The sequence below is a fragment of the Saccopteryx bilineata genome, chromosome 5, assembly GCF_036850765.1.
Source record: "Saccopteryx bilineata isolate mSacBil1 chromosome 5, mSacBil1_pri_phased_curated, whole genome shotgun sequence".
In the NCBI taxonomy this organism is placed as follows: Eukaryota; Metazoa; Chordata; class Mammalia; order Chiroptera; family Emballonuridae; genus Saccopteryx; species Saccopteryx bilineata.
The window spans coordinates 1205891-1233197 of NC_089494.1; the positions used below are offsets into that span (position 1 = coordinate 1205891).

Here is a 27307-nt window from a genome sequence, read left to right on the forward strand (position 1 = left end):
CTGGGGAGGGATGCCAGGCACAGTGGGGTTCCAGCCCAGACTGGACCACTAGGCCTGGACTCAGGACACTGGTCCCTCTGCTCTGAGGTGAGGGCACCGAGGCTATCTGGCAGGGTCTGGAACCTTCCTGGGCACGTGTCCAGAGCAGGGGTTGGGTGGACAGTAGGGAGGCCCCAGCCTTTTCCTTCCCCGGGGCTCCACGTCCTCCTGGGGCAGGATGGGGACACGCAGAGCCTCCCCTCGCAGCTGTGGGGCCAGTGCTGAGCGCAGCCACGTCGCCAGGGCCATGCCCACTGCTGAGCTGCGCAGGGAGGGACCAGAGCAGCAGCACGAGCTCTCCAGCCGTTTATTCATACGAGGACGCAAGGAACACACGTCACCTGCTGACGCCACGAGCAGGACACAGCCGCCCGGCCAGCCCCGCCCAGAGACACGAGGAGGGCGGGCGGGCCGGAGCACGGGCCCCATCCCCACGCAGCCAGGGTGCCGCCCTGGTGCACAGCAGTCTCTGCCGAGTCCCCGAGGGTCTGGGTGGCCCTCGCCCGCAGGGAGGAGGCCCTAGGCCCAGCCCCCATCCCAACACCTCAGCATTAGCAAGGGGTGGGCGTGCCTGTGGGCGGGGGTGGAGCACAGGCTGGGAGCCGGGACACAGCACACCGAGGGCCGTGTGGGGGGTCCAGCATGCTTCCCGACCCCGAGGGAAAGCAATGCGTTGCTAAGCAGCCTGCCCAGGGCCTGGTGCTGGCTGGGACCGTGGTCCCTGGCTGGGACCGTGGTCCCCGCCTGGGCCGGCTCAGCATCCCTGGACCCTCCAGGGTGGCCTTCTCTTTGCCTGGGCCCCTCCCAAGGCCGGTGGCAGCTGGGGCCCGGGAAGAAGGGGCCCCCAGGCCTGGCTGAGCAGGGACACGCCCTGATTCCCGGCCGACCGAAGGTTGTCCTTCAAAAAGCTATGGGGAGAAGCTGAGAGGACAGCCCCAGAGGGCCAGGACGGGAAGCAGTTTGTATCTGGAAAAGCCCTTAACTGTCAAAGCGCCCCAGGCTCCCTGCAGCTGGCGGGGTCAAGGAAGGGACCCAGGCCTCCCTCCGACCTGCGGTGCCAGGGACTCTCTGGCACCTGAGCTGGACCTGAGCTGAAGTTTCACCTGCCACTCAGCATCCCTGTGGCCAGGTGGCGGCCACAGGGTCACCCCCAGCCCTGGTCTGTCACCTGAGCTGGTGTCTGGCCCTTTGTCTGCATCTGGGTGGGGACAGAAAGGGGAACTGTGGCCAGGCCGCCCCTCCTGGCAGCCCTTGCACAGGCCGCAGACGCCGCCCCGAGTGTGAAAGGGATGCCCGCCTCTCTGGAGGGCCCGGGTCTGCTCCCCTGGCATGGCGAGGGGCCGCAAGTCCACCCCCCAGACACCCGGGAGCAGAGCCCAGGATGCGTGGCCATGCCGGCTGCCACTCACGGCGCACGTGAGCCCCCCCCCCCCCAGCTGGTCTTTGGCAAGGACGAGGTCCACGGAGACCAGCAGTGGCGCCCCCTCGGGGCCGACCTCACTGGACAGGCTCTCCCCTGACTCAGGGGCTGGGGGGGGGGGGGCTGTGGCATCACAGGGCAGGGGCTGGTTGCATATGAAAGGTTCGTGCACAATCTCAAAGGCCCCTCGAGATCCCGGATGGCGGAAACCCTGACGCCCTCTCGGAGGGGTCTCGGGGCGCTGAGGGGTGGGCCTCACTCTCTGACACCTGGAGCCCCTAGCTGTCCTGGGAGGAGGCAGGAGAGGAAGGCACAGGCTCAGGGCCCCTCCCCGCAGCCCTGGCACTGTCAGGAGAGTGCAGGGAGCTGGGGGGCGAGGTGCCCGGGGAGGCAGGAGGTGGGGCCAGGAGGGAGGCCCCCAGGCCTGCACCAGCAGGGGCACACTCAGATCCTGGGCCCCCGGAAGGTCCCTGAAATACATGGCTTTTGGGGACATTGTTCCCGGCTGACCTGAGGGCCTCACACAAAATTAAGAGCCAGGGTGACCGGAGGCAGGCCTGGGGGGGGGGGCAGTGCCCCTCGCCCTGCCCCCAGAGCAGCAGGCCCCCGCTGTCCCTCTCCGTCCTGCCCCGGGCCTCCAGGCCCAGGAAAATTAAATATCGTCTGTTCGCGTTTTGGCAAAGTCCGTCCTTGGCCTCAGGCACTGGGGCCGGGGGCAGTTACCGCCACGGGGGCCTGGCCACCGAGAGGGCCAGGGCGAGGAGGAGGGCCACGAGGGCCGTGCAGGGCTGGGGGCAGCCTGCGGCCCCCGTCTTCTCCCCGTCCCGCTCCGACTGGCCAGGGAGGGCGTGGTTCAGGGTTGTCCGCGAGCTGGAGGTCTTCTTGTTGACCCTCCGGCCGCAGGCGTCGTCCAGGCAGCCGTCTCCGCTGCCCGAGCTGCTGCCGTCATCGCCTGGGGGAACGGGGGGGGGGGGGAGAGGAACTCAGGAGGCTGGGGCAGGCCCACCCAACCCTGGGGACCCCGAATGCAGCGTCCCTGCGGGGGGGCCTCCCATGCCAGGTGGCACCCTGATTCTGGGCAGCTGGCATGGCCCGGGTTTGCCAAGGCTGGCCGGACTTTCCAGCCGGGTCTCAATTGAGCTTGGCAGTGCCCGCCGCCCCCGCACTGTTCCCCCGCACCGTGGGGCGGGGCCCTGTGGCAGCTCTGGCCGCCCAGGGCTCCCAGGCGCTGTTAGCGTCCCCCGCCCCCGCACTCTTCCCCCGCACAGTGGGGCGGGGCCCTGTGGCAGCTCTGGCCGCCCAGGGCTCCCAGCCGCTGTTAGCGTCCACCGCCCCCGCACTCTTCCCCCGCACAGTGGGGCGGGGCCCTGTGGCAGCTCTGGCCGCCCAGGGCTCCCAGGCGCTGTTAGCGTCCCCGCCCCCGCACTCTTCCCCCGCACAGTGGGGCGGGGCTCTCTGGCCGCCCATGGCTCTCAGCCGCTGGTTAGCGTCCCCCGCCCCCACGCCCCAGCCCAGCAGCCCGGCCCTCACTGGCGTCCTGGAAGTCCGCGTCCTCGCCGTTGTAGGCGCTGCGCAGCCGGTTGGTCATGATCTTCAACTGCATGATCTGCTGGCGAATGGTCATGTCGGGCTTGGTGATGTCCACCTCCACCTCGGGGTTGTTGATCTGGTTGGCCAAGCCGTCGCCCATCACCTCGGGCAGGTACCTGGGGCCAGGAGAGCAGGCCTTTGGTAACGACCCGGGTCCCTGCAGATTGGCGCCGCCCAAGCACGTCCCTCCTTCTGTGGGGGGGCAGCATGTCTGAGACCCCCCCCCCGGGAGTTTGCAGGGACCAACGGGAGCACAAGCTGGCCCTGCCGCGTGGGCTGTGGCTGCACCAGCACCGTGTGTGCGCAGGAGAGCTGGTTCAGGCGAGGGTGTGGCCCTCGTCCCTTTCTGTGTCCTGCTGTGTGACCCGTGTCGTGCAGCACGCAGCACCGGTGCCTCAGGCCCGACAAGGGCGCGGCGACCTCAAGGGAGGGTGGCCCAGCTCAGCCAGGCGGTACCTACCGGCCCTTGGCCATGCCGTTCCAGCAGCGGTCATCGCTGGCCGCACTCATGGCCATCCTCTCGCTGCACAGCGTCCCGGGGAGGCTGATCCAGAAGTCCTGGGCGTCACGGAGCTGGGCTTTGGCCTCAGAGACCTGTGGGGCAGCTGTCAGGCCCCTGGGCTCCCCAGCCCAGCCTCCCCCTCCTCCCCCGTCCCCGGGGCCCGGCCAGCTGAGGGGCCGCTCACCAGCTTCTCCAACGTGCCTGTGGACAGCTTATCCGGAAGTGCCAGCTTGCCCCGCGGCTGCTTCTCCTCGGACCCGGCGCTGTGAGGGTTCACCTTGGGGTTCCCACAGCCCTGGATGACCTGAGGGGAGACCACAGGCGTCCTGGAGTGGCACGAGGCCGCGTCTGGGACAGCCCTCCCACGCCCACCGCACCCTCCTGCCCGCACCTTGGCCGTGAGCGTGTCCCTGTTGTCCTGAAGCGTGTTGATGGCCTCCGCCAGCCACAAGTGCACGTTGCCGATGACGCTCTCCGCGCCGGACGGGCCCCAGAACTTGTCAGTTATGAGCACCATGGAGTCTGGCACAAGCGTGAACACACAGGGCAGTTTACACCTCTGCGTGCCGGCCCACCTCATGCCAACATATTCAAGCTCCCACGTGTTAACATGTACACACCAGCAATGTCTGTTAGCTCATACGTGTGGTGGCCTGCTGTGTCACATACATGTTGGCACATGTGCATGTTGGTCCATCATGTGTGACATACCTCTGGGCATGTGTGTGCCAAGTTGTACCCGTGTTAGCTCATGGCCCACCGTGTGTCACTCACGTGTTGGCATGTAAGCATGTTGGGGCGCTCACCCCGTGGGGAAGGGCAGGAAGGATGGACTCCCCAGGACTTCCTCCCTCCCAGGAACTTGCCCCTGTCACAGCCCACTCAGGACGTGTAGAAGGAACCCTCCCTCCCTGACCCCAGGGGGCCGCCCGCCGCCCAGGGCCTGGCGCGGCGAGGCTCACCCAGGAGGTTCCTCCACTCGGCGTCCAGGTCCGCCTGGTTGGCCAGGCAGCCCTTGAGCACGTTGCGGCAGTAGTCCGGGCAGGGCCGGGCGCCGGGCACCCCCAGGCAGTGTGCGCAGTACAGCAGCTTCATGATGGCCCGGGAGCACTCGGGGCCCAGCGGCACCTGGGGGGCCAAGGCAGCCTGAGCACCTCACAGCTGGGGGCCCAGCCCCCCCAGGAGCCCCGGAGAGAGGGTTTGGGGGGGTCATGCTGATAATCACCCCTTGGCTGCCGTCACTGACCCCCCTGGGGAAGCCCTTCTCTGACTACAGCTGCCATGCGGATGAGGGGACCCAGGCCCAGGGCTGAGGGATGGCTTTCTCAGGACCCCAGCTGGAGGAGAAGGTGGCTCACACCCAGGGCGGTGTGGGTCTGAGGCTACTGCTCTCCCACACCTGTGACCAGGTGAGTCTGACGTGAGCTGCCCAATGGGGCAAGGCCTCCCTCTGGCCTGTGTGACCTGGCCCCAGCCAGCTCGGCCTCCAAGCACAGGCCGTTCTCATCTCCTGTCCACCAGACCCTGTAGCTGCTCAGTGTCCAGCCCCAGGCCCTTTTCTCTTCCTTTCCTGCCCGGGATCCAGCCTGACCAAGGACCAGATGGACAGCAGTGGGTGGGAGAGCTCTATGGTAGAGCTCGGTCCTCAGACGTGCTACTGTCCAAAGCCCCCGGGCAGACACTCAGGGTCAGGAGGGGGCCCGGGGGGCTGGGATCTAAGGCAGCTGGGGGGGAGGCATGGGTCCCCGAGGGGCTCCCGAGAGCCCCGGGCAGCTGGGGGGGGAGGCGTGGGTCCCCGAGGGGCTCCTGAGAGCCCCGGGCAGCTGGGGGGGAGGCGTGGGTCCCCGAGGGGCTCCTGAGAGCCCCGGGCAGCTGGGGGGGAGGCGTGGGTCCCCGAGGGGCTCCTGAGAGCCCCGGGCAGCTGGGGGAGAGGCGTGGGTCCCCGAGGGGCTCCCGAGAGCCCCGGGCAGCTGGGGGAGAGGGGTGGGTCCCCGAGGGGCTCCCGAGAGCCCCGGGCAGCTGGGAGGGCGTGGGTCCCCGAGGGGCTCCCGAGAGCCCCGGGCAGCTGGGGAGGGTGTGGGTCCCCGAGGGGCTCCCGAGAGCCCCGGGCAGCTGGGGAGGGCGTGGGTCCCCGAGGGGCTCCCGAGAGCCCCGGGCAGCTGGGGAGGGCGTGGGTCCCCGAGGGGCTCCCGAGAGCCCCGGGCAGCTGGGAGGGTGAGGGTCCCCGAGGGGCTCCCGAGAGCCCCGGGCAGCTGGGGGGGAGGCGTGGGTCCCCGAGGGGCTCCCGAGAGCCCCGGGCAGCTGGGGGGGAGGCGTGGGTCCCCGAGGGGCTCCCGAGAGCCCCGGGCAGCTGGGAGGGAGGCGTGGGTCCCCGAGGGGCTCCCGAGAGCCCCGGGCAGCTGGGGAGGGTGAGGGTCCCCGAGGGGCTCCCGAGAGCCCCGGGCAGCTGGGGAGGGTGAGGGTCCCCGAGGGGCTCCCGAGAGCCCCGGGCAGCTGGGGGGGAGGCGTGGGTCCCCGAGGGGCTCCCGAGAGCCCCGGGCAGCTGGGAGGGCGTGGGTCCCCGAGGGGCTCCCGAGAGCCCCGGGCAGCTGGGCACACCTGGGCCACCTTCCGGACCACGTCGCCGGCCACTCCCAGGCCCTGCACGAAGGCGCGCGCGGCCACGAAGGCGCGGGTGGCCCGCAGACGCAGCTCCCGCGGGGTGTCCCCGAAGGGCCGCAGCGGCTCGGCCCGCTTGCCCAGGCAGTCCAGGTAGTCGTCGGGCAGCAGCAGCTGCGGGTGCAGCTGCCGGAAGAGGCGCTCCAGCAGGCGGGCCCAGAACTCGGCCAGCGTCTCCTCCAGCTGCAGGCCGGCCCCGCGGTAGTAGAGGCGCAGCTCCGCGTACAGGTCCCGGAAGGCCTTGGCGCTCTGCGCGTACAGCTCCCCGAAGGCGCCGGGGAAGGTGTCCTGCAGCGCCCGCTCCGAGTCGTTCAGCAGGTGCTGGAAGTGATCTGGGCACAGGGACGCGGCTCTGAGGCCAGCGGGGACCCCTGCCCACCCGTCCCGTCCCCGCCCCCCACCAGCTGTGAGGCCAGCGGGGACCCCTGCCCACCCGTCCCGCCCCCCCCGCCAGCTGTGGCAGCCTGACCAGACTTCGGGGGACTGCCCAGGACACCCACAGAGGATCCCCACACTCAGGGCGGACCCAGGAGGGCAGGGGGTGGCCGTCCACATCCCGCCCGTTCTTCCGAGAGGGGCGGGGAAGCTTGCTCTGAGGCTCGTCAGGGGCAAGCATAGTGCGGCCAACCAGATGGGGACAGGTGGGCCCCAACGAGTGGAGGTCAGTTAAAACTGGCCAGGCCTAGCAGCCATGTGGAAATGGCCTCAGGGGTCACGGCTCCCTGGGCACCTGTGAGGCCGGCTGCTGTGGACAGGAGTCCAAAAGCCAAGACCCACGGCCCTGGGACGAAGGCCACACAGGGTCCCCGTTGGTCTCCCTGCCCCATCTGCTGCCTTCTTCTCCCACGGAGACTTGGTTCGGGGTCACTTCCTGGGGTCCCCCTGCAACTACTCCCCACATTGTCCAGGGTCTTCTACTCTCTACCCAGGGACGGCATAACCGCCGTGCGGAGCTGGGAGCAACGGCTCGACCGTGGCAGCTGCCCTGGAGGAGTCCCCAGCTCTTCCTGCCCCCACCCCAGGGCGGGCCCGGCACTCTGCAGCCCAGCCGAGTCTCAGCCCTCACACCAAGCTCCCTGGCTCCAGGCCTCCCGGTGGCCAGCCCAAAGCGGGTCCCTGGCAGCTGCCCAGGGGAGCCCCACCCGGGCAAGGAGCCACCTTGGGCGCAGAACGGGTCCCCTGTGAGGGCCTGACGGAGCGGATGGTTCCGCATACCCCTCAGCATGCACCTGCACCCGTACTGGGCTGCGTTCACCACAGGGCTCAGACTCCGGGGCTCCACTGCTCGAACCACTGCAAGTGGGCAGCCTTCTGCTCCTGGGACCTCAAATCCCAGCCCCCAACCTTAAAGCGCCACCCCATGCCCCCGACTCCACCCACCGGGGGAGGCCCCGCGGGCCCAGGTCCTCACTGTGTCAGTCTCCTGTGGTCCCCGAAGCCCCACTCACCATCGAAGCCGCGCAGCTGGGCCGCCAATGTGGCCTGCAGGGCACGGCTGCTGTCCAGCAGGGCGGCCTCCAGCTCGGCCCGGCTGCGGTTGGCCAGGTTCTCCTCCATGTCGCTGGTGCAGCAGGTGTAGCCCTGGGGGCAGATCCGCAGGTGCTCACCTGGGGGGGAGGGGGAGACGGCGTGAGGCTGGGGGGCCTCCACCCCACCCACTGCCCGGGGACCAGAACCCGCCTCAGGCTGGCCGGCCCCAGGGGGGGCACACACAGCTCAGGGGGGCTGCCTGGGGGAAGGCAGACGGGGCTGGGGAGGGGCAGGCCGCCCCCACCCCTTCCGTTCCAGACCCTCGGCTCCAGGCCCGCCCTGGGCAAGCCCGGTGGGGCTGGGCACAGAGCAGGGGTGCAGAGGGCCGAGCCCCAGGGCGGAATGTTGGGGTCACCCCCCCAGAGCGTCACCATGCGCTGAGGAGGGAGGGCCATCCCCAGGGCCAGGAGCAGCTCAGGCAACATCTCACCCCAGTGCAGAGCACCTTGGGGTCCGGGGTGGGGTGTGGGGGCGGGCTCACTGGAGGCGGCTTCCAGGCCTGCCTGGTGCCCTTTGCGGGCCCAGCCCGATGGCGGAGGGCAGCCTCCGCCTCCTCCCCCAGCACCACCTAAGGCTCAAGGTTCCACTAACAGCAAGCCCTGCCCAGGTACTGTGGGTGTGGGCGGTGACAGCTCTGAGCTGGCCACAGGCACTGGCCCCCGAGGGCAACGGCTCCCCCAAGTCGGGAAAACGGCTGGAGGAACAAGCCGGCTGGGGGCGGAGGGGTCTGACGCGAGCCGCCTTTCTCCGCCCACCCTGCAGGCAGGTGAGCTGTTCACAGCCCCGCCCTGTCCCGGTCTCCACGGGGGCAAGGGGGCAGGCTTGGGGAGTCAGCCCCGCCCAGCGGAGAGGGGCGCCCACCCGGAGGGGCCGCCTTGCACCTCTGACGAGGTGCTGGTCCCGGTTTTATAACGGGGGTTTGAAGGGGGCGCTGGGATCCCATTTCACAGACCAGGAAACCGAGGCCAGCAGAGATTAGGTTTGGGAGCTGGGCCGCTCAGGTCCCACCCCCTCCTCACAGCCCCTGCCCAGCCCACTCCCCACAGGACCCGGTGCCACCCTGAGCCAGGCTGCAGTGGGATGCGGGCAGGGTCTGGCCAGGGCAGAGGTTGAGCGGCACCCCTGTGCACAGGGGTGGGGTGGGGTGGGGCAGACTGGGCAGAGCTCCTCAGGTCCGAGGTGGGGTACCTGCAGTTGACACCCTGGCCCAGGGCATGAGCTCGGGGGCCTGGGGGCAGGGAATGGGGGGCGGGTGTAAGTCTAGTGAGCCCATTATCCTGAGGCCGAGTTCGTCCTAAAGAGCCTCCTGGGTGGTGGGCCTCCGCGAGGTTGTGTCTTCATCTCCCCACCCCACATGCACAGCCTGGGGGCGGCCGAGATGAGCGGTGGGCCTGGAAGAGCCACCCTGCGAGCTCGGGCAGGACACAGGGGGAGGGGAGGGCTGGGCAGGAAGGACAGCCCCCTCCCGTCCGGTCCCAGGACCCCCGGTGACCTCTGCTCTCACACCTTCCTCTTCTGCCAGGACTGCCCCCACCCACGGGGCCCAGGGTGTGTCAGGACCACCACTCCTGCCTGCAGGCCCTCGAAGCCACCCCGCCTCGGGTCAGGGCGGTCAGACAGACGGAACAGCAAGAGCCCCTGTGTGCTCACAAGACCTGAGGGGTCCCGACCCCCGAGGGTGAGTGAGGCCTCTCGGATCACCTAAGAGCCAGAGGGGCGGGGGAGGGGGGAAGATAGGGAGCCTGGCAGAGAGGAGATGCCTCCGTCCCTGTCCCCCATCTGTGTGGGGGGACAGGCACCTCCAGGCAGGGAGGGCTGGGCATGCCAGCTGCCACCCTCCCCCTCAGCTGCTGTTGCTGACTCTGATGTGCGGTTCTGGACCCTGGCCGGCATGGACAGGCATAGAGCAGGACCAGGACCCTCTCTCCGGGGGTCCCCATGGGCAGAGCAGGGCAGATACCGAGCTGTCTGTCTCCCAGGGGGTAGAATGTGGCGGTGGCATAGGGCTGTGTGCCCCCAACCAGGAGGAACCTGAGCCCCCGCCTCATGCTGACTGGGTCTCCCCACCCTACCAGCCTCGCCCTCCAACAACAGGGGCCAGGAGAGGGCCCGGGTCGGGAGGCTTGCCTGCTGCTTGGAGCCACCACGCTCCTGCTGGGGTTGTGTGTGTGTGTGTGGGGGGGGTGAGAGGTGAGCTGTGGGGGAGGGGGCATGTCCCAGGGGAGCAGAGAGGAAGGTGCCCGCCTGGGACTTCCAGGTGACACCCTAGGCTCAGCTGGGACGGTGCTCGGGCCAGGCTGGCTGGGTCCTGGGGCAGCGGGTGGGCACAGCTCTTCAGAAGGGCCGACTGCAGGGGCGTGTGCACCCACAGGCCAGAGGGGCAGCAGCATCTTCGGCGCCCCCCCCCCCCCCCCGGTCCAGAACCGGCTTGGTGCCCTGCTGCCTGCCACCACCGCCCCCCAAGTTCCCACTCTGAAACTGGCTCTCCATGCGGACAGCACAGAGAGGGGCTGAGCCCACAGACGTGAGGACAAAACACCAGACACGAGGGGGCACCCGGGAGGCTCTGCGGGCCCCCTGGCACCTTCAGCGCCAGCCCACCCACCGCTCACCGCTTTCAGCCGGCCCCACCCCGGCAGCCTCCCTGCTGCCTCCACCCCAGCCCTGCCTGGCCACCTGGCCCAGCCGCCCGGCGGCCTGTGCTGATCCGGCAGCCCCAGCACAGCCCCCGGCCCTCCCTCCCTCCTCGGTCACACACGGGAGTGAAGACACGGAGCCAGAGCCCGGGCGCCGGCCTGAGGCCCCGGACAGACTGGGCCGAGGCAGCCCCCCCCCGAGCCCCCTGCAGGGCAGACACCCGGTCAGGGCTCGAGGCTCTGCATGTCCATCCCCTCTGCCCAGCCCCGGCCCAGGTCAGCCTGGGCTGTAGGTCATCTGCTGGTCTTGGGACATCAGGGTGAGCAGAGCCCGGCTCTCCAGGGCACCCCCGGGCAACGCAGAAGAAGCCTGCCCCTCCTGGTCAAGCCAAGTAGTGCTGGGGTGAGGAGTGTCCTGCCAGGAGAGGAGATGAGCTCCCCGACCCTGGAGGTGTGCAAGTCAGACTGAGGGACTTCTCCATCTGCCATTTCAAACCTGTCCACCCCCAAACTCCTACTTCTTCTCTCAACTCAATACCTGGAGGAAGGTGAGGACCAGGTCAGGAGTCCAGTCCTGCTCCACTGCCTCACAATCCATTTTAAACCCGCCAAGCCCACCCGGTCTGCCCACCCCACTCCCTGCCACTTGCCCCCCCCCACTGACCCTTCCCGTGACACTGAGGAGGCTCCCCCACTGGCCAGAAGCCTCCCCTCCTGTCTGCTGTCCCCCTGTGCTGGGTTCTGGACAGCTGGCTCCATCCTTCCAGAACTCTCCCTGCCCTGAGGCTTCCGGACATTTCCTTCTCAGCTGATCCCGGGTGTCTTGAGGGGCAGAGGAGGGGGCTATGGATGCATCACAGGTGTGTTCCCAAGTCCCAGACCACCCCATCCTGCTCCTCAGTTAAAGTACCTGCCCTCCCTCCCCTAACGCGGTCAGCAGCACGCTGGGGTTCAGCCCTCCTGGGGCCACGCCGGACTCCGGCTTCTCACTCACCCCAGCAGTCGGAAAAGCTCACACCCTCCTGTCACCTGCTGACATGGCTCCCAGCTCTCCTACCTTAGGGCACGGGCAGATTCCAAACGGCTTCCCCATCCTGCGGCCACTCCACCAGCACAGTCACCCCAACGCTCTAGCCTGAGGCCCCCATCCCAACAGTGGTCCCCATCTCCCATGCTGGGCATGGATCCCATTGGTCCTGGCCGGCGGGGCAGCTCTGTGACTGGCGGCTGTAGAGCCCTCCCAAGGAGACTGCGGGAGGAAGATGGCGCCGTGCCAAGCCCATCTCTCCAGAAGCTTCCACGGCTCACGCGGGTGTGCAGACTGCCTGCTCAGCCACCGTTAAAGCCACATCCCTGGTGCTCTGCACCCGCTGACCCGGCCACCCAAGCACCCTCTCTAGCTCAGTGGCCTCTCTGGACGGTGCTGAAGCAGGTGACAGAGGGCAGGTCTGGAAAAGCCGCAGGCAGGGCTCCTGCCCACCCCTCCTCTCTGCTCCGTTCTGGACCCTACAGCAGGCCCAGGGTGCAGAATGCTTCCCCAAGCAAGAGACCCTGCTCTGGACAACTGCCCCATGCCCACTCCTGCTTCTGTACCCCACCCAGCTCTAGGGGCCGAAGGATCCTCCGGCGTGTCCACCAGCCCACGGGGCTGGGGCACCGGACAATTGGCGGGAGGACCACTGGGCACCGCCCACTGCCCAGCTCTGTACCTTCCTTTCCCGAAATCTCTGCCCCTCTCCCAGGGTGGCCTCAGACCCACCCGTGAGAGGGCATTTCAACATCGCCCTGCCCCCCTTACTAACGACAGCGGCAGTACCCCCACCCAGCTCCCTCCCTGCCCCTCACCACCACCTCACCCACCACCCAAAGCCCCCTCCACCATTCCAGCCAAATGACAGCGTCACCAAGGAGCCCCTCTGCCGCCCGACGCCGAGCCTCCGTCACACCCTGGGACCCGAAACCGAGGGGCTCCGGCTGCGGCCGCCTCTGCGCTGTGTGCGAGGGGTCCGCCCCCCTGGCCCGCGGGTGACGGGCGCGAGGCTGCCCGGGGCTGGATCGTAGGCGGCGGAACAAAGGCCGGGTGGCCCAGGGCTGCTCCGTCGCTGCCGCCGCGGTGGGGGTTCCGGACGCCCCAGGTGCCTGTCCCTAGTCGCCGCGGGCCGGCTGGGGACGGAGGGCCGCACGCCGCGGAGCCAGAGACGGCGCGAGGGGGTCTGCAGCTGCGGCAGCGCTCCTGGCGCAGCGGGCGCGGCGGCGCGGGGCGGAGGGTGCGGGGGCTGCGGCAGGCAGGGAGGCGGCGGGGGTGCGCCTGGGGGGCTGCGGCGGGGAGGGGGAGGGGAGGGGCGGCGGGCCACGCGATTGGCGGGGAAGGGTCTGCCGCAGAGGGTGCGGCAAGCACGGGGAGGGCTGGTGGGAGAGGGGCTTGCAGGGGCTGCGGCGCGAGGGGGCGGGGAGGGTTTGCGGGAGAGGAAGGGGGGCTTGATGCAGTAAGGGGGCTGCGGCAGGCGACCCGGGAGCAGAGGAAGGGGTGGAGGGGTGGCGCGGACGCTGCGGGCATACTGGCGCAGAGGGCCGTGGGGACGGGGCAAAGGTGGGGAACCGGTGGGGAGCAGGGCTGGAGATGGGGTACAGTGAGGATGGAGAGGTCCAAGGGGTGGCCGTGGAGATGGGCGAAGGCGCTCGTGATGGGAACCAGGGCAGAGGACGGATGGGGACGCAGAGGAAGGAAGGCGAGGGCCATGGCAGGGTGAGGGTGGGGCCGAGGAGGTGGTGATGGGGCCACCGTGGCGGAGATGAGGGGTGAGGAGGGCGTGAAGGTGGCGGCGGCAGCGCGCCTGGGGATGGGGATGCGCAGCGAGCGGAGATGGAGATGGCTCTGCGGCGGAGGGTGGGCTGGGGTCCGAGCGAGATCCCCCAGCGTGGACCCCAGCTCGGCGGACGCCACCCCAGCCTTGGCTCGAAATCCCTTCCCTGCGGCGGTAGCGGCAGCTCCAGCGGTGGCGACGTTCCGAGAAATGCGCGCGACTCCGGGTGTGGATGCGGGGGGTCTGGAAGTCCAGCCCGGGAAAGGCGGAGGAGCGCTGGGCGCAGCGGAGCCGGAGCAGGTCGGGGCGCTAGGATGCCGGACCAGGACTCGGCTACCGCGACCGGGGGGCGGCACCGAAGCCGCACTGGCGCGCACGGCGAGGGCGGCTCCCCGCGGGGGCGCGCCTCCTCCCGCAGCCCCGCCCGCCGCGCTCGCGCCGCCCCCGGACCCTGCGCCCCTCCCACCATCTGCAGGGCATCGGCCCAAAGCTCCTCTCTTCCCTTAGCCCGGTGCCCACCCGGTGCCCGTGGCGGCCGAGCCCCTTCCGGATGCTGCTCTCCATCTCCGCAGGCGGGAGGACAGGTCCTCCCCCTTGTCCACCCTGTCCACCCACTGGCACAGGCTTGGGCTTCCGGCGGCGCTCAAAAGACTAGGGCCCACGCAGGGATGGTGACTAGGGTAGGGGTGGATGATGTCAAGTTTCCTTCCTGATACAGAGTGGCAGCTGACCACCTGGGAGTCCCCTCTCCCACCGACAACGACCAGCTCCCCACTGTTGTCTGGGCACTCAAAGGTCACCATCGGTCACCTAGCATCCTCCATCTGCCCCTCCGGTCCACTGGTCTCTCACCTCCATGACCCGGGTCCCCAACCCAAGGTCCTGAGCTGCTGCCCCTAGAAAACACCAAACCTCACCTGGCCACGGCATTGCTTCCTTCGGCCCTCACCCTCCCTGGACACGGTGATGGCTACCACAAACACTCTCCACCCCCCCCTTCACTGTGCCTGCCAGGCCCACTGGAGAAAACCTTCTGCTCACCCACCGAGGCCACCATCCCCTCCGTGTCGTGGTCCTGTGTGTCCCCCGTCCCCAGGCCAGCCTGCACGTGTGGACATGGAGACACTTGCTGTCAACCCAGCTGGACACACACCTAGGACTGCAGAAGAAGGGGTTTCATGCCTGCGCCCTGGCTGCCTGGTTCCTGCTCAGGGATTCCCTGGGCAGGCCACCCTGCTAGTGGGCACCAGGATTGGAGGCACTCTGGTGAGGTGGTGGCCCCAGTAAACGTGGGCCTGGTCACAGTCCTGACAGAGTGGTGGGCTCCCCGCCCTCCACTGGCCTCTCCGGGGCTGCTTCAGGGTTCAGTCATGCTGTGGTCACAGGACAAATGAAGGAGAGAGAGGGCCAGGTGTGTACCTGCTGCACCCCGGACCCCGGGTCTTGGCTGCAGGGCAGGGAGCTCTTCTCCCGGAGCCTGGTCGGGCCACACTCAGCCCTGCCCAAGCCGTGTTGTGGCGGACACCTGCCTGGGCCACCTCTACACACCCGTCTTACACAGCTCTCCCATCCAGCTTGCTCCCGGCCCCCACAGCGAGGGCCTGGGCACAGCCCAGGAGACCCCCAGGGATGAACTGGGGCTGCCTCTCTGCCGTGTCCACAGGGGGCATCCTGCACTAGCGCGGGGGGGGGGGGAGCTCCTCGAGTCTTCACAGCCACGTTCTCCACAAAGACCCAGGGCAGGCCCCCCGCGATGCCGGACAGGCGAGGCCAGCACAGACTTCTCAGCTGGACCAGAACACAGAGAAGACCCCCGATGCCGCCACGGGAGCCCACTCGGGCGGGCCATACGCAGCCCACGCCCAGTCCGGCTGCCATACGTACTGAGGGCCGAACAGACGGCTCACCTCCGACCCAGCCGCTGACCGCAAAGCCCGACAGCCCACCTCAAGGTCACGGACTCCTCCGGCCTGGCCTGCCCGCCCTGCTGTCACCCCCACCCAGCTGGTGACTGGCTGCTTCTGCTGACAACTCCGTCTCCTCCCCACCCCCAGCTCTGCTCTCTCTTCAGGCCCACTCACTCTCTCCTCCAGGAAGCCTCTGCAGGACCCTCCAGCCCAAAGGAAGACCTCCTGCCCCCCCCCCTGGGGTCTTCCCTGCTGTGGGAGCCTCCCCTTCCCTTCTCTGGACTCTGCCCAGCACCTGGGCCTGACCAGGGGTCAAAACCCCGACGTTGCCGGCCTGAGTGCGGGCTCATCCAGCTTGAGAGTGGGGTCATAGACATGACCCCATCATGGTCGCTGGCTTGAGCAAGGGGTCACTGGCTCTGCTGGAGCCCCCCACCCACCCTCAAGGCACATATGAGAAAGCAATGAATGAACAACTAAGGTGCCACAACTATGAGTTGATGTTTCTCGTCTCTCTCCCTTCCTGTCTGTCTGTCCCTGCCTGTCTCTCTCTCAAAACAAAACAAAGAAGAAATTGCAAAACGTTTGCCCAATGCCGGCATTTAAGGACACAAGCAGTGACACCAACATGGCCCCAGAGCCACAGTCCAGACCTCTTGCCTGAAGCCAGCTCAGCCCTGACCTGTGACCCCACCCCAGAGGCAGCATGACAGCCAGCAGCGTCCTGGTGTGAGGAGGGCCTTACAGGGGGGAGTTCCTGCCCCACAAGGGGGTCTCATTATCACAGACACCTGGCCAGCCCCGTGTCCGGACGGACAGAGGGCTCCCTATGTGAGGGTCTCAGCCACCTCTGGGTTTCAGAACCAAATTCTTCACAGCAGCTCCTTCTTCCCTATTCCTGACATGACAGAGGCAACCCGGGCAGCTCCCGTGGCGTGCCAGCGGTCCCTCAGCTTGGAGGGGGCAGGGGACACAGGCTGGGGTCCCTCAGCTTGGAGGGGGCAGGGGACACAGGCTGGGCAGGGGACACAGGCTGCGGTCCCTCAGCTTGGAGGGGGCAGGGGACACAGGCTGGGCAGGGGACACAGGCTGCGGTCCCTCAGCTTGGAGGGGGCAGGGGACACAGGCTGGGCAGGGGACACAGGCTGGGGTCCCTCAGCTTGGAGGGGGCAGGGGACACAGGCTGGGCAGGGGACACAGGCTGCGGTCCTTCAGCTTGGAGGGGCAGGGGACACAGGCTGGGCAGGGGACACAGGCTGCGGTCCCTCAGCTTGGAGGGGCAGGGGACACAGGCTGCGGTCCCTCAGCTTGGAGGGGCAGGGGACACAGGCTGCGGTCCCTCAGCTTGGAGGGGCAGGGGACACAGGCTGAGGTCCCTCAGCTTGGAGGGGGTAGGGACACAGGCTGGGCAGGGGACACAGGCTGAGGTCCCTCAGCTTGGAGGGGGCAGGGGACACAGGCTGGGCAGGGGACACAGGCTGCGGTCCCTCAGCTTGGAGGGGGCAGGGGACACAGGCTGGGCAGGGGACACAGGCTGAGGTCCCTCAGCTTGGAGGGGCAGGGGACACAGGCTGGGCAGGGGACACAGGCTGAGGTCCCTCAGCTTGGAGGGGGCAGGGGACACAGGCTGAGGTCCCTCAGCTTGGGGGGGCAGGGGACACAGGCTGGGCACAGCTGAAGCGCCCTGGCCTCTCCCACGGGTCCCAGTCCCGGGGAATTCCTGGGCCAGCGGGCAGACACCTCCCAGCTCCTCCGAGCATGTTGCAGACTGCCCGCCCCCGCCACTGACTCAGCGTGGCCGCCCCAGGCGGGGGCCATCTCCAGCTGGCACTCAGCTCACAGGTGTGCGGCCCTGCAGGGAGCCCAGCCCTGCAGGCACAAGGAGGGGGGGCAGGGCGGGCACTGCAGGGGCAGGACAGGGCAGGACAGGGCAGGACACGGCTGGATGCGATTTTCAGAAGAAAAACAAACAAAACAGAAACGAGGCATGACTTTGTAGTGTAAAAGGAATTGGTCCCAAGGAACTGGAAGCGGGGAGCTGGACAGAACCTTGCACACCCCCGCTCCCCAGTCACCGGAGCCACAGGGTGGACACTTGCGTCCACTGAGGGCCGAAATGGGTCAACAAAATGCGGCCTAGACACACAACGGAAACCGTTTAGCAACAGGAGCTGAGCCCCCCCCCCCCACTACGACGTAGCCTGATAAATCTCTGAAACGTTGAGCCCACGGAAGGGACGCCAAACACCGTGAACGCCCCTTCACTGAGGTCCTGCCTGTGGTCAGACCCATAGGACAGGCAGAGACAGGGTGGGTGCCAGGGGTAGGGGAGGGAGCGGGAAGGGGGTGATCAACAGGGACAGAGTGTCCTTTTGAGTCGGTGACGGAGAACTGGGGACGGTGGTGGTGGTGGCGATGGCGGCCCAACCGCGGGAGCGTCCCCAGCGCTGCTGAACTGTGCTCCTCGCAGTGGTTAAGGTGGTGGATTTTATTACGCGTACTTCACCACCAGAGAAGCAAACAGCCTCTCCCCAGCTGTCTGGGATACGACCGACCCACACGAAGAACTGCGGGGTGGGGGCGCGCTTGTGCCAGAAACTCCTTTGTCGTCCGTTTGAAATCAAACCCACGACGCATGCTATGGAATGACTGTCTGGCCAGGATTCCGGCTTCGCCGTGTGTCCTGTGGTTCTTCTGCCTGCTGAACGTGGCAGCCTTCTCTGGAGATGGGGGGAGGAGAAGCTGGATGGAAGTCACACAAGTTCCCCGTCGTCACGTGTGGGCGCTCACACGCATCCGGGTCCGTCTGGAGCTGCCCGTGGCATCTGCCTGCTTGCCCACCTCCCCAGAGGCGGGGCCCATCCTGCCGCGGGGTCCTGGGGCCAGTGGTGGGAAAGTGGAGACCGTCTTACGCCCAGACTTGTTCAGGTCATCTCCTCGGGACGGTCACGCTGGAGGGCCAGCAGAGAGGGCCCGGTGGCTAAGGGTGCGGGGAATCCGCTCTCCCAGGACCATGTCTTGCCCCACCCCCTGCCCAGCCACTCCCAGCAGGCAGAGTGGCACCAGGACCTCATGCCCACAGCCCTGGGCAGTCAGACCTACAGCAGACAGCTGAGGGGATGGAGCCAGCCCTGTTCCCAGAGAGAAGCCAGGACAATGACCAGGCCCCACATGACCCTTGCCTCAGGCGCCTTCTCTGAAGCAGGCTGCCAGCACCAGGCTCAGTCACAGGCTGCCCCACCGTGGGGCCCCCACTGGCACTGTCTGCGTGCCCCTCCCACCTCTCGACCTTGCCTGCAGTGTCTTCTGGGGCCTTGGTCACGGCTCCCTTCTGAAAACCAGCTGCCACTCTCCAAGGCCACCGAGAACCCTCCTGAGTGGTGGCAAGGCCCTGTGGTGGGGGCTGGGCGCCCTCATGGTGGGCCACCCCTCCAGGAGGGACCTGTGGCCAGCTCCTCCTGAAATTCCTAACTTCCGAGTCACAGTGCCGGGTGACTGAGGGCAGCCTCTCCCCTCCAGACCGGACCCCCGAGTCCTGGCGTCCACAGTGTGGCTCCTCAGCCCAGCCAGGGGCAGGCGGACCCCTCCCCACCAGCCGCCTCTGGCAGACAGACCAGACTGGGGCGAGAACACCTGCCTCTCCAGCGGCTGCTCCCAAGACCGCCGATGCCCGCCCGGGGCAGCGTGAGCTCTGGCCCGGCACCCAGAGGAGCGGCCCCCCTGGGAACTGGTTCTCACGGCCACTCCACGAGGCAGGCACTGCTCACACCCCTTCTTTACGGAAAAAAACACCAAGGCGCACAGAGCAGTTCAGGATCGGCCAAGGTCACACAGCCAGAGTGCAATGCTGGGGCCTGAGCCTCCGCAGGCTGCCCGTGTCAGCATGGCCGGCCGTGTCCAGCATGGCCAACCGTGTCCAGCATGGCCCGCCGTGTCCAGCAAGGCCGGCCGTGTCCAGCAAGGCCGGCCGTGTCCAGCATGGCCAACCGTGTCCAGCATGGCCGGCCGTGTCCAGCAAGGTCGGCCATGTCCAGCATGGCCAGCCGTGTCCAGCATGGCCGGCCGTTCTGGCTTCCTCCAGGGATCCGCCCCTTTTCTGAGATGACGGTCACTAAGAATGGCCAGTAGATTCAAGGGACATTGGTCCTCGACCAGGGTGGGGCCTCCCTCAGAGCCCTGCCCTCCTTCCTTTGGCTCTGCAGCCCCTCCTCCAGGCAGCCTTCCTGGCTTTTCTGTGTATGTCCAGTGCTCAGCGAGGACGAGGACAGGGCCAGAGGCCACGGCTCACAGCAGGAGCAGGTAAGCCGTGCTTGGGCTCAGCCCTTTTCCCAGGTGAGGGTAGGGGGAGCGTGACCGCAACCCCCCCCCCCCCCGTGCTTGTCTTAACTCACACACGTGGTCACTGCTGTGGCCAGCCGGCAAAGCCACAGCTCATGAGACCTCTGATTCTTGTCCTGTCCCTGTTGACGGCATTGTTTGTGGCTGCGTTTCAGCACCAAGAACAGGGTCCGGCACCCAGGAGGAGCTCAGGGGACACCTGCTTGAGTGGCTCCGAGAGACGAGGGCTCTTTCCTCGTCCCCGTGATGCCACCCGCGGGACGCTGGCCGGGCTCCCACCCGATGGCTCCCTGGGTGCTGACCCTGGGGCTCCACCAGCTACTCTCTCTCACTCACGCCTGCAGACCCCCTTCTCGGAATAAGGAAGCGAAACATTGAGCAGAGGGTCCCGAAGGAAACCAGGAGCAGCATGTGACAGTTGTCAGAGCGTCGTCCGAAAGGTGACGAGAGCCCGCAGAGCGTCCCTGCAGCGGGTCACGCGGACCAACCTCAGAGCCGTGATGAGGGTAAGCGGTATTCGCGCTGTCCGTTCATCACAAAGGTGAAGGGACGGACGGGGAAGTCTCAGTGGTGACCAACTCCCAGACCCTGAAATGCCATTGAGCCTTGTTCACAGTAACAGGAAATGTAACTCTCCATTAAGAGCTTAGAGAAAATGGAAACATAGTATCTCCCTTAGCCAAGTTTACGAATCCTGAATTCTATCGCTGAACTTCTCCTGTGCACCCCAGCGAGAACCCACTCCGCCCTCCAAGGGTCTGCCCACCCAGTCTGCCCTCCCTTGCAGCTGCCTCCCGGCCGGAAGCCGCAGGCTGGCCCTTCCCTGGGCTCCCTCTGCCCTGGTCCCATCCTGTCTCCGGCTTAGGTTCAAGTGTCTCTTGTGGGGGCTCTACTGGCATTTCTGGAAGGTGTGGGATCCCCTGTTTCCCTGACTTCACCATTAAATCACTGTGACAACCCAAGTGCCCCCAGGGCCATGGCCATATCCCAGGGAGGGGCATTTAGCTGTGTGTCTGACCTGTGCCCCCACCATGGCCCCCAGCCTCCCACCCCAAACACACAGTGACATGGAGGTGGCAGTCGTTAGTTGGGTGTTAGGTGACTCCAAGGGAGGCTGTCCAGATGTCCAGACTGTCCTGTGGGCAGTCCCCACAGGCTGGGAACAGGGAGCAGGGACGTGGGGTTGAATTATTTAAGAGCTTTGTTCTGCCTGACCAGGTGGTGACGCAGTGGACAGAGCGTCGGACTGGGATGCAGAAGACCCAGGTTTGAGACCCCGAGGTTGCCAGCTTGAGCGCGGGCTATCTGGTTTGAGCAAAGCTCACCAGCTTGGACCCAAGGTCGCTGGTTTGAGCAAGGGGTCACTCCAGGGGTCGGGAACCTTTTTGGCTGAGAGAGCCATGAATGCCACATATTTTATTTTTTTTTTTTGTATTTTCCTTAAGGTGGAAACGGGGAGGCAGTCAGACAGACTCCCGCATGCACCCAACCAGGATCCACCTGGCATGCCCACCAGGGGGCGATGCTCTGCCCATCTGGGGCGTCGCTCTGCCGCAATCAGAGCCATTCTAGTGCCTGAGGCAGAGGCCACAGAGCCATCCTCAGCACCCGGACCAACTTTGCTCCAATGGACCCTTGGCTGCGGGAGGGGAAGAGAGAGACAGAGAAGAAGGAGAGGGGGAGAGGTGGAGAAGCAGATGGGCGCTTCTCCTGTGTGCCCTGGCTGGGAATCAAACCTGGGACTCCTGCACGCCAGGCTGACGCTCTACCACTGAGCCACCGGCCAAGGCAACGCCACATATTTTAAAATGTAATTCCGTGAGAGCCATACAACGACCCATGTACGTTAGGCATTATCCAATAAAAATTTGCTGTTGTCCCAGAGGACGGCTGTGATTGGCTCCAGCCACCCGCAACCATGAACATGAGCGGTAGGAAATGAATGGATTGGAATACGTGAGAATGTTTTATATTTTTGACATTATTTTTTTATTAAAGATTTGTCTGCGAGCCAGATGCAGCCATCAAAAGAGCCACATTGAGCCATAGGCTCCCGACCCCTGAACTAAGCTGTCGCAACGAAGAACTGATGATTGATGCGTCTCATGTCTCTCCGTTCCTGTCTGTCTATCCCTATCTGTCCCTCTCTCTGTCTCTAAAAAAAAAGAGCCTTGTCCCTTTGAAATATGTACTTCTGTTTGGCCCCGTGTGTCCCTCCCACTCCATGACAACTGGAAGTGCCAGTGAGCGCCTGAGCCAACCCTGGCAGGAGATGGCATCATCTTCCTCCCCCGAGCCTGGATGTGGTCACAGGAGGTGGGGTGTGCTCCCACAGCCCCCAGAGCCGGGGACGGGCACTTGGGGCCCCAGACGCGTGAGGATGCACTCAGACATCACACCAGGCTCAGCAGAGGGGCCGCAGGGGGCTCTGGGCACTGAGGATGTGTCCAGACACAGGGGTGAGCCCGGACAGCCACCCACAGGTTCCGACAGAGGTCCCTCCGTGTTGAGGACGTCATCTGCCGTGACGCACGGGCCACACACCTGCGTGGGTTTAGGCGCTGACTGATGGTGAGCCCAGGATACATGTCCCCCCAGGTAGACTTGGGGGCCGCAGTCTCTTCCAGGTGTACCTGGCAGGGCCTTGCTGCCCACACGGGAGGGACACATGCTGGCCTGCAGTCAAATCCACCATCCGAGGGTCGGCCAGGGGTGGAGGAGGCTTAGGACACAGACAGTGCCTGCTGGGCCTGGGGCGGCTGGGTTCGGGAGGGCCTGGCAGCCCCAACTGCGTTTCTCACTAGACCAGGGGTCCCCAAACTACGGCCCGCGGGCCGCATGCGGCCCCCTGAGCCCATTTATCCGGCCCCCGCCGCACTTCTGGAAGAAGCACGACTTTCATTGGTGGTCATTGAGAGGAGCACATTGACCATCTCATTAGCCAAAAGCAAACCCATAGTTCCCATTGAAATACTGGTCAGTTTGTTGATTTAAATTTATTTGTTCTTTATTTTAAATATTGTATTTGTTCCCGTTTTGTTTTTTTACTTTAAAATAAGATATGTGCAGTGTGCATAGGGATTTGTTCATAGTTTTTTTTATAGTCCGGCCCTTCAACGGTCTGAGGGACAGTGAACTGGCCCCCTGTGTAAAAAGTTTGGGGACCCCTGCACTAGACTGTGCTCCTCTGTGGAGCAGGGACCGTGGCTTTTCATCTCTGTGTCCCAGAGATGAGCAGAGGGCCAGCACACAGTGGATGGATGGGTGGATGGACTGACCAGGGTCCTGTGCCTCCCAGCCTGGCCAGCCCTCCCTCCCACCCTTGGGACCACACACTCAATGCCTGCGGAACAGGGCCACTCTGCTCTGGGACACCCCTCTCACCATCACCTGGTGCCAACACCGGACAGCTGGGGCCAACCTGGGCCAGGGCGAGGTGACACCCTCAGTCCAGCAGGGCTTGGCTGGGGGGGGGGTGATGCGCTAAAGAGAAGCCACTTAATAAACGGTGCTCCGAGGCCCGGGAACCCCATTGTGGGACTCAGTTTCCCCACCTGCACCCTGAGTGATCAGAGCAGAGGGTACTCAGCCAGCCCAGCCAGCCCGGGTCCTGCCCAGTGCCCAGTCCTCTGGGAGGAACCTGCAGACAACGGGCCATCAGAGGTCAGGGTGTGGCTAAAGGAGGCAGGGCCTGCGACTGAGGCCTGGGCCAGCCTCGGGGGTGGGGGGGCCTCTGGCAGGTACCAAGGAGGGGTGAGGAGGGTGGTGCCCAGAGCTGGGGGCTCCTGCAGGGCCTCCCCTACCCGTCAGCTCTGGCCCAGGTCCCGTCCTCAGTCCCAGGCCCGGCTGTGGCCGCCCTGTCCACTGACAGAGGCCTGCCCAGGGTGCTGAGGGCTGGTGTTCCCACCCCACCCTGCAGCCCTGAGCACTGGTCTCTGCCTGCCCCGCCCTCTGCCCGGGGCGTGGGGCTGGTCTGTGAACAACCTGGTCCCCTTCTGTCAAAGCCCCAGCCCACGCCCTGTGGAGATGTGCCTGGGCCAGCAGGGTGGTGGGCAGGGCTCCGGGCCTCTGAGGATCTGGGGTCAGGGAGGTGGCGAGGGCATAGGCCTGATGAAGGCCCTGGGGCTGCCCTGTCACCCAGCCAAGCCTCCAGAACCCAGGGAGCACTGAGCACAAATGAGCAGCGAGCCTCCCGGGCTGCCCCTCCCCCCGCGCTGGCTGCCTCCCTCCCTCTCCCTCTCCACACCCTGCCCTGCCCTGCCCCCCCCCACACACACACTGTGTTCCCTGCTTAGAGGCCTGCCCACTCACCCATGGGGACCCTGAACCTGTGCAAGGCACACTAGTGCCATGGTCACAACTCCCAGCCAGGGGCCATCTGACCCCTAAGGCCAACCCCTCACTGCCCAACCCGGTTCCCGCACACACTACCAGACGTGTGCGCCAGCAGTTACCAGGCTCTGAACATCAGACTGGGTGGCCCTGGCCCGTCCACCTTGACAGGAATGGAGAGGTCGGTCCACAGGGCAGGGGGCTGGCCCAGGACCAAGCAGCAACACAAAGCTCGACGCTGAGGCCGCCCAGACCAGGGCTGTGTCCGGAAGCCCCTGAGCGGTCAGGGGATGTTCTGACAACCGTGTTCTTGTCACCGGGGGCCTCACACAGCCCCCTCTGGGCCTGTGCAGACGCGGGGAGGCATGGCTCTGTCTTGAGGAGACCGGCGTGAAACGCTCAAGAGGCCACACTTTCCACCCACCACCCACAGGAAGGGCCCCTCGCTCATCGACCAGGGCTGTGGCCCGCAGGACCTCAGAAGGTGACCTCACTTCATAGGGGGTCCCTGCAGATGTAACTGGTTATGGTGACACACGGGAGGGAGGCAGGTGGCCCGTAATTGGACAGGATTGGCGTCCTTATTTTCATCAAGAGAGAACGGGAGGCAGACAGACGCAAGGTGAACGCCGTGGGAAAGGGAAGCCGGGGACCCACGACCGGGGCAGGGACGCCGTGATGGCGTGAGCGGCCACTGGAGGCCGGGGAGGCCGGGGACGGTCCATCCCACCGGCAGACACCTGGACCTCGGACCTCCAGCCTCTGGGCCGTGAGAAGAGGCTCCTGGTCCGTGGTGTCTGTGCCGGCCGCCTGGGGGAGCCACCACTGTCCTCGGGACCCGTGGCACCGGGCCCAGGAGGCCTGAGGCCCAGGAGTGAGGAGCAGGCAGAGCCCGCAGGGTGCACGCGCTGGGGGTGCCCAGGGAAGCCGGGCGGCGACACCGATCCCAAGGGAGGAGATGCTGGGCTTGTGCCTGGGTGGGCGTGGGAGACCCACTTGGCAGGAGGGACTGACTGCACATTCCAGGCAGGTGAGCCCGACAGGAGCAGCCGCAGACGATGCCAAGGGCACCGGCAGACGAGGGGATGGCTAAGGCTGGCCTGGCACCCCCAGGAGCTCCTAGACACACTGAGGATTCCAGAATTCCTGCCCGGGGAGAGCAGGTGTGCGCCCCTGCTCCCGTGGCCTGACGGGGCTGGAGGCCCGGGCTCTGCCTCCCAGGACAGCGGCCAACACGTGGAAGGACAGGCCAGCCTGCCCCTCACCTGGGCCTGCCACGTGCTCCCACGTGGGCGGTCCTGGGGCAGGAGGGAAGGGGTGAGAGGGCACCGCCCCCACCGCCGGGAGACGTCAGGAGCTCAGGGCACCTGCCCAGGCCTGTTCCAGACGGACTCGGGCAGGAACGGCTGCCAGCTGGCTCGTTGGCGAAGAGCTAGGATCCAGGGTGGGTGGCCCTGGGCGGTAGCCCTCCCCCTCCCCAGCCTGTGGGCAGCGATCGGACCCCACGGACCCCGCAGGGCTGCGCTGGCAGTCAGACACGATCGGAGCTGGCACCTGGTGCTGGGCTCACAGGCGTGACACAGGCAGGGGCTGGGGGGGGGCGGGGGGCAGACAGCGAGTGCGACACCCTCCCGGCCCCGACACGAGCCTCAGGTCTGGTCAGAAATTCCCCTCCACGAGGTCAGGCCTGGGGAGGAGGGTCTGCCTTCCGGGAGAGGTATCCAGCCTGTCACTGCCTGGGCACGTCCAGGCCTGGGCAGGGCAGACACTGGCTCCGTGTGGCCTCGGCAAGCCTTTCTCCCAGCCAGCGTGTCCCCAGCCTCTCCCCGGGAGTCCCGCTGAGCCCTCAGGCCTGCCAACCACAGGCTGGCACCGTTCCTAACAAGCACAGCCAGGGAACCAACGAGACGACCACCGTCTCTTCGTCTCTCCCGTCCCCGCACAGGACGTCTGTCCACGGTGCCTTGGGGACGTGGGTCAACCCAGTGCTGGGGACACTTGGGGGGCTCCTGCACAGGACGTCTGTCCACGGTGCCTCGGGGACGTGGGTCAACCCAGTGCTGGGGACACTCGGGGGGCTCCTGCACAGGACGTCTGTCCACGGTGCCTCGGGGACGTGGGTCAACCCAGTGCTGGGGACACTCGGGGGGCTCCTGCACAGGACGTCTGTCCACGGTGCCTCAGGGGACCTGGGTCAACTCAGTGCTGGGGACACTCGGGGGGCTCCTGCACAGGACGTCTGTCCACGGTTGCTCGGGGACGTGGGTCAACCCAGTGCTGGGGACACTCGGGGGGCTCCTGCACAGGACGTCTGTCCACGGTGCCTCGGGGACGTGGGTCAACCCAGTGCTGGGGACACTCGGGGGGCTCCTGCACAGGACGTCTGTCCACGGTGCCTTGGGGACGTGGGTCAACCCAGTGCTGGGGACACACAGGGGGCTTCTCCTCAGGGTAGCCGACAGTGCCCAGCCCAGCCATCCTCTGTGGACACACCCGCTGACCTGAGCCACATCTCCGGGGCGGGGAACAGCCCTCCGCAGCAGGCCCCAAGCCCACCAGAGAGCTGGGCTCCGCCAGAAGGGGCAGTGCAGGCAGGCAGAGGGCACGCAAGCCCAGCCGTGTGTCAGGCTGGACAAGGCCAGGCCTGGGACAGGGAGGCCGGGGCTGGGGCTGGGGGGAGTCCCAGGGACGTCTAGACTGCTCTCACATGATCTAAGAAGCAGGGAGCCAACAGGAGAGGGCCCGGCTGCAAACCCCCATTCCAGGCGGAGATGCACGAGGCTTCCCGAAAGCACAGCCTGGGACGGGGCAGCCACTGGTGCCACAGGCTTTGAGGTCACCTCAGAGCTCCATGTGAGCCAGGAAGACAGTTATGCGGCTCTTCTGGGCTTTAGTTTACTCAACTGTGAGTGACAGGCGAAGACCCTTCCTCACCTAGACGCTGATCCCCTTGCGTCTGGCTCACAGTGAGGATTTGTCTCTAGGGTGAGCCCCCCGAGGGGCTCTGGGGCCAGGGGCTCTGGTCTGGGGTGCCTGGGCAGCATGCTCCGCCTCCCGGCAGTTTCTAGGGGTAATTGAGACTATGGCTCTTGCCACAGGTACAGAAATAGGCAGAGGCCAAGGGGCAAGGGAGGCTGATGGGGCAGGGCCCTGCCTCTGAGCCCAGGCCCAGGGGGACGCCCTGCCTCTCGCAGGAGCACGGCGATGTGTCCAGCACAGAGGCTCCATCCAGCAAGGGGCCCAGGCCATTGCATCACACAGGTAGCCCTGTCAGGTCCCGGTTCCCCTGGGTCCCCCCCACGTGCCCCCTCCAAGCCCTGCCCCCACGCCGGGGGTGATGAAACCTCAGCTCCCTGAATGGCGGAGAGACTGAGCGAGGCAGAGCCAGAGGCAAGGACCACCTTGGGGACCGGTGCCAGGCATACGGTGGGCTTCTGCCTTCTAACCAGGACGGAGGACACAGACCCTTCCGGTCTGGGGACAGGCTGTGTGCCAGGGGACGTGCAAGAGCCCTGCTTACCATGGCTGAGGGACAGACCCCGGGTGGGTTC

The 27307-nt window shown here is 66.6% G+C and overlaps 1 protein-coding gene across 1 annotated transcript in view; it reads right to left on the minus strand.

Moving 5' to 3' along the window:
* Nucleotides 1-328: 328 nt before the first annotated feature.
* Nucleotides 329-27307, minus strand: part of GPC1 (glypican 1) — a 30737-nt gene continuing 3758 nt past the window's right edge. Inside the window, exons 2-9 of the mRNA XM_066280099.1 lie at nucleotides 7658-7816; nucleotides 6150-6541; nucleotides 4514-4679; nucleotides 3943-4073; nucleotides 3736-3855; nucleotides 3510-3643; nucleotides 2990-3165; nucleotides 329-2411 (exon numbers count right to left, since the gene is read on the minus strand). Of these exons, the coding sequence (XP_066136196.1) occupies nucleotides 2179-2411; nucleotides 2990-3165; nucleotides 3510-3643; nucleotides 3736-3855; nucleotides 3943-4073; nucleotides 4514-4679; nucleotides 6150-6541; nucleotides 7658-7816 (1511 nt within the window). The 3' untranslated portion in view covers nucleotides 329-2178. The remainder of the gene's footprint in view (nucleotides 2412-2989; nucleotides 3166-3509; nucleotides 3644-3735; nucleotides 3856-3942; nucleotides 4074-4513; nucleotides 4680-6149; nucleotides 6542-7657; nucleotides 7817-27307) is intronic.